Raw genomic sequence first — 6,000 nt, forward strand, 5'->3', positions numbered from 1 at the left:
TAAAAGTAATTTGTCTGATGTAAATGATAGATTATATGTAAATTGTTTAGCTACTATGACCTGTGTTGCTTCGGTATTGACCTGTGTAGTTTGCATACTGGAACTGTGGCATTGACACATGTAGAGTAAAGCTGGGATCAAGTTCTGCTACTTCCAAGGGAGGGTACCTACTATCACCATAATATGAGCCACTATAACCAGAACCACAATATGTTTAATAGGCACAGGGAGAGGAGTTAGCCAGCCTTGGTAGGGGATCTCTGTAGGTGAGCAGTCTGAGGCTAAAAACCTTCAGTAGAGGGAAGCAGTAGTTGCTAGTCCTTGAACACCCTAGTCAATTGTACATAAACAGTCAAACACTATCTGGCACTCCTCTTCAGCATGGCCATATGGAGAAATGACTTTGTCAGTTTCCCATGCATCAGAGGCTTTGGCCCATATCAACAAAACACATTCACTAATAACTTCACTCACTCCGAATATCTTCTACTTTTAAAAAACAAAGATTGATATTCTTTTTATGCTAAGTTCTAATGTAATATTTTTTTATTGTTGGGGTTTTATGCTATTTTTTTTAATCCTCATACATGAGTATATTTTATCTAAGCCCTCCCATGACCTCATCACTCTCTCTCATGTTCATGACCACTTCTTTTTAAATTAATATACGTGTATTTAGGGATGACTGCTTGAAACTGAATAGCCTATGCGGGGGGGCTTGTCCCTGGAGAAGGCTCATTCTCCCTCTCTTGGCGGCCATTAATTGTCTGTAGATCTTCATTTAGGAGTGGGGCTTTATGAGATGTCTCCCATCAATACTGAAATGTCAACTGGTGTTTTCACTGTGTAGGTCTTGTTTAGGGGACCATATTGTTAAGAATTCTTGAATGTGACTGTCGTTTATATAGGATACTGTGTTATAGCATTTATCTTGGTCTTCTGGCTCTTACAATCTTTTTTTTTTACCCCTTTTGACCATGTTCTCAGAGCCTTAGGTACAGAAGTTTTATTGACATGTATCAGCTGGGATGGGCACCTCATATTCAGTTCTTCTCTACATTTTGACCAATTATATATTTCTGAAATACTCATTTTGCTGCAAAATGAAGCTTTTTTGAGGAGTAAGAGCTCCAATTAGATGGTTGTTGATTACCCCTGAGATATAAGTGCTGCTTTTGCACCAGGAAATGTGTCTTGCCACGCTGCTCGTTGTTATGGTTCGTAGACTTTTCAGCAGGGTCAGACTCCCTTGGAACTTTTGGATTCTATGAGAACTAGCCCGCAGGGAAAAGCCTTCCAGGTCAGTTTCAGTTTGTTTTCTCCAATCCTGTGTCTAAAGAGTGTGGTCTTTAAAAATTGAGCCTTATCTTTAAATTCCCATACATAAAATAGAAGAGAATCTTTGCCAATCATACATCTAATAAATGATTGCTAATCAGAATATACAAAGAACTCAGAAAACAGTCAAGAAAACAAATTGCCCAATTAAATAGGCTGTAGATATGAACACAGAAATCTCAAAAGAAGACAGAAAAATTGCTAAGAAATGTCTTTCAAAGTGTTCAGTATTCTTAGCAATTAAGGAAATGCAAATTGAAAGTACTTTGAAAAGGAGAGCTCCCCTACCAACCCACTCCAGCACATTCTGAGTGGTAGGGAAAGGGGTGATGGTGAAAGATGGAGGGAGAGGACTACAATTGGGATGTAAAGTGAATAAAAAAATAAATATAAGAAATATTTTTTTAAAAAAAGGGGTTGGGGAAGAAGTACCATAAGTTCATATCAGAGACAGCCCCTCCTCCCTTTACTAGGAAACCCACTTGGAGACTGAGCTGCTTATAGGCTACATCTGAGCAGGGGTTCTACATCCTCTTCATGCATGGTCCTTGGTTAGTGCATCAGTCTCTGAAGGCCTCCCTGAGTGCAGATTTTTTTGGCCTTATTGGTATCCTTGTGGAGCTACTGTCCTCTCTGGGTCATGAATTCAGTTGCCTACTCTTTGATCACTTACCCCTGGTACAGTGGCCTTACACAGAAAGAGGATCCAGAGTCCTAATGAGACTTGATAGGCTAGGGTCAGCTATTAAGGGAGGAGGACTCCCCCTTTTCAGTGGACTCAGGGATGGGGATAGGGAGGAAGTGGGAGGGAGGTGGCTACAATCTGGATACAAAGTGAGTAGATTGTAAACTATAATAATATTTAAAAAATTTTAAAAGTAACATGAGACTACATCTTACCTGGTCAGATTGGCTGAAATCAAGTAAACAACTAACAACTGTGCTGGTGAGCATGTGGAATAAGGAAACCTCATTCACTGTTGGTGAGCTTAGACACCAGTGTAGCCGCCATAGAAATCAGTAAGAAGTCTCAGAAAAGGTAAAGGCAGATCTACCTATGACCAACTCTTACCCTTGGCATATGCCCAAAGAACTCAACATCCTACTTCACAGATACTTTCTCAGCAAGGTTCATTGCTGCTCTGTTCACAATAAATAGCTAGAACATAGGAAAAAACCTAAATAACCTTCTACTGATGAATGGATAATGAAAATGTAGTTCATATATACAATAGGATTCAGATCGATTTTTAAAATGTGAAATGATGAAATTTGCAGGTAAATACCTTTTTTTTGCCTTCTTCTTGCCAGATACCATGTCACTTGTAATTTCTACTGTTTCATTGCCTTGGAGTGTGTCCTTGTCTGGCTCAGAATTTACTCAATTACTTAATGGAAAAGAAACAGATCACATAATCTCTTACACCAGTTCTTAACCTGTGGTTTGTGACCCCTTTAGGGGTTATATTACCTCTCACAGGGCTTGTCTAAGACCATCAGAAAACACAGATATTTATATTACAATTCATAACAGTAGCAAAATTACAGTTAGGAAGTAGCAACAAAAATAATTTTATGGTTGGGGGTCATCACAACATGAGGAACTGTATTAAATGGTCACAGTATTAGGAAGGTTGAGAACTACTGCCTTTGTTTTGTTTTGTTTTTGGACCTGTATATGGATCTGTGTTTCAGTGAGCCACTGGATATAGAAAACAAAACCATTTCTTTTAACCAGTACTGAAACAAAGACACTAGAGCAATTAAACTTAACTGAGTGTAATAGAACAATGGGTGATTCATGAATTGGTAAATCTTCAGAGCCAGAGGAGGTCTGCCTGTGAGGTGGGCACACAGCATTCCTAGGAGGTAAAATGAAAATGAGATACAGAAGCAGCTCCCCTGCTCACCATTCATAATGAGCATGGTCTTACCATCTGGCCGTTGTGAATCGCTGAAACACGAGCTTTGTGAGGATAAGCTGTGCTACCAAGACACACTTTTAAATTAAGCTCTCAGTTTAGATCCTAGAATTACAATTCATCAGATAGAACTCAATAAAGAGCAACTTCAGGCCACATTTACTTCGCACTGGGTGGCTGAAGTTCAAATCCCAAACATTGCTACTAGTTAGCCTTGAACTGTCCAGATCATTCTGATTTTCTGTGTCTTCTCTCACACACACAAATGAATAAGACTACCCACAACAAAAGGTATTACGGCCATTTTATGCAGAAAACTTTCAGCATTCGTAATATGTTGAGTATTTGCATAATTCTTGTTTGTGTTGATTATTTACGATGAATGGTTTCTAGTGCTTCTCCCGGGAAGAAGCAGAGCCTCTGTTTTGACTGTTAGTTTCTCATGCTCACAAGCACGGTTGATGTGTACTGTTTTCTAACAGGTGCAACATAAACGCTATGATGCAATTCTTAAGCGTTTGCATTGTCAGGTGAACAAGATTCAGCTAAATAGGAGAAAATGGCAACAGAACATTGAACAACTGAGAAAAACTGCAGCTGAGTTAAAAAAGCGCATTGGAGTGAAGGAAGCCAGCGAAATACTGAACAAGCCAACAGCATTGTGGGAAAGAACCCTGTAAAGCTCTTTCAGACTCTTCACAGCCAGCGCCAGTATCAGGGGCCTGTCTCAAGGACAGATATTTTCTTTTTCTTCTTCATTTTTTTTGTTTGTTTTGAATCAGGTATGTGTTGGTTCAAGTGCCTCCCAATCTGTGTTGCATCGCACTAGGTAGACAACACCGGTGCCTCAAGGAAGCTACCAAAAGAATGTGTGTGCATATTTCAAACCTGCAGTCCTGAATGCCTGCTGCTAACGATGGGGAAGTCAAATTTTTACCCTACAAAGTACAAATTTAGAAGAAACAGTTGTATTTTCAATGACTTAAATTGTTGAGATATTTAAAGAAACTTTTTATTAGTTCTTTTTATATAACTGTCTTTGCAATAGCCCTTGAATATTAATATTCATGATAGATAATGCCATTATATGTTTAATGCATCAACTATTTTATTGTTTCCTCTTTTCTCCAGAAGATAGTCATCATTTTCCTTTGGTATTAAATAACATATTTTAGAGTGTTGCAGTACATAAGATTTGTGTTTACTCTTCAGTCTATAAATTCTTTATTCCTATATTGTGACTAAAATAAAGTTATAGCATCATATAAGATAAGCATACAATAAAGCTCTTTAAAGAGGTATTTCTCCATATTGAAAGGCAAATTCTTTTTCAATGGCAATAAATTGAACATAAAAACACCTCTGAAGATAAAATTGCTCTTTCATGCTCTGTTGATCACAACTAGAAAAAGGCAAAAATAAAGTATTAATTACTAAAGATACAGTTTAAAAATATTCACTTGTAGGATTAAATTATTTCAAAGAAGCAACACTGAGACATTTTGAATTCATCTTCTCACCTTCCTATGTGTCTAACATTTAGTGAGTGTGTAGCCGATAGAAAAACCTGATATTAGTAATCTCATTATGCCTGGTGATAACAGTCTTAGCACAGGTTATCGTGGCTTACCACAGTTAACACTTCAAATGGCTGTTGCTGTAACATAATCAGCTTTGTTCTGTCACTCAGAAGAGCTACTGCAAATAGAAATGGTTAAGTTTGCAGACTGTGAGAGCACTCACTGTGCTCAGCTGGAGACAAGCTTGAACCAGATGCTGCACGTCTAGATATATGTTAGCATAATATGCATTTTAAAGTCCTAGTTTTCTCATCTCCTTTTAAGTTCATAATTGTGATCACTGACAGCTTGAGTTACTGTCACAGGAAAATGCAGTGAAAGAACAAATAGAGGCAGACAGTGCTCAGGAACCCCAGAGTCGGGTCCATCCGAGCCTGCAGAGTATGTTTTATTGTGGATGGTTGGAGGTTCTTTACCTATTGCCCTGATAAAACATTATGACAAAAACAACTTGCAGAGGAAAGGCTAATTTTAGTCTAGAGTTCCAGGTTTGAATTCATCATGGCAAGGGAGTCAGGGCATCAGGAACTTAATGTAGCTCATTGTATTGCTTCCACAGTCAGAAGAACAACAAACACACACTTTCCAATGCTCAGTTTCCTTTCTCTACCCTTATGCTGCACAGAATGCCCTGCCCCTGTGAATGGGATCATCCACAGTAGGTGGGTCTTCCTGCCTTAAAGTAATCAAGATCATGCTCCCAGATATGCTCAGAGGGCCTTCTTTCCTCTAACTTCTGTTAAGATGATAGTTAACCCTAACCATCTCAAGGAACCACTCCAGAAGCATAGTCAAGGGCAGCTGCAAGACTAGGGAATCGCCATGACTTGGGTCAGAGGGAGGAGGCATTAAAAGAGTGGTTTTCTTCTAAGCCGAAGTGCACCTGGTTTTATCTCAAGCTAGTGTCAACATCAAGCACAGTCATACTGCTGATGTGCCAAATCTAGTCTTATAGCTCCACATAACACCTTTTTGTTTTTGTTTACCTATAAACAAAAGTGATGCTAGGAAACTATGCAGGGGGTTGAGAGGCCAAGCAGGGCTTCTTGGAGACAATCATAGCAATTATGGTTGAAGACCTGAACTGACATCTAGTCAAACTGGAACCCTCTAGTTATATATTTGAAACTTATTTTTAACATAAATATACAAAGCAAATA

At 38.7% G+C, this 6,000-nt stretch overlaps 1 protein-coding gene across 2 annotated transcripts in view; it reads left to right on the top strand.

Moving 5' to 3' along the window:
- Positions 1-4,286, top strand: part of Ccdc122 (coiled-coil domain containing 122) — a 55,622-nt gene extending 51,336 nt beyond the window's left edge. For both annotated transcript variants that reach the window (XM_055609519.1, XM_055609520.1), the window contains one exon: positions 3,743-4,286. In XM_055609519.1, coding sequence (XP_055465494.1) covers positions 3,743-3,940 — 198 coding nt within the window. In that variant the 3' untranslated portion in view covers positions 3,941-4,286. The remainder of the gene's footprint in view (positions 1-3,742) is intronic.
- Positions 4,287-6,000: the final 1,714 nt, after the last annotated feature.

This window comes from Psammomys obesus, unplaced genomic scaffold (assembly GCF_907164565.1).
Source record: "Psammomys obesus unplaced genomic scaffold, mPsaObe1.curated_primary_1811, whole genome shotgun sequence".
Classification (NCBI taxonomy): Eukaryota; Metazoa; Chordata; class Mammalia; order Rodentia; family Muridae; genus Psammomys; species Psammomys obesus.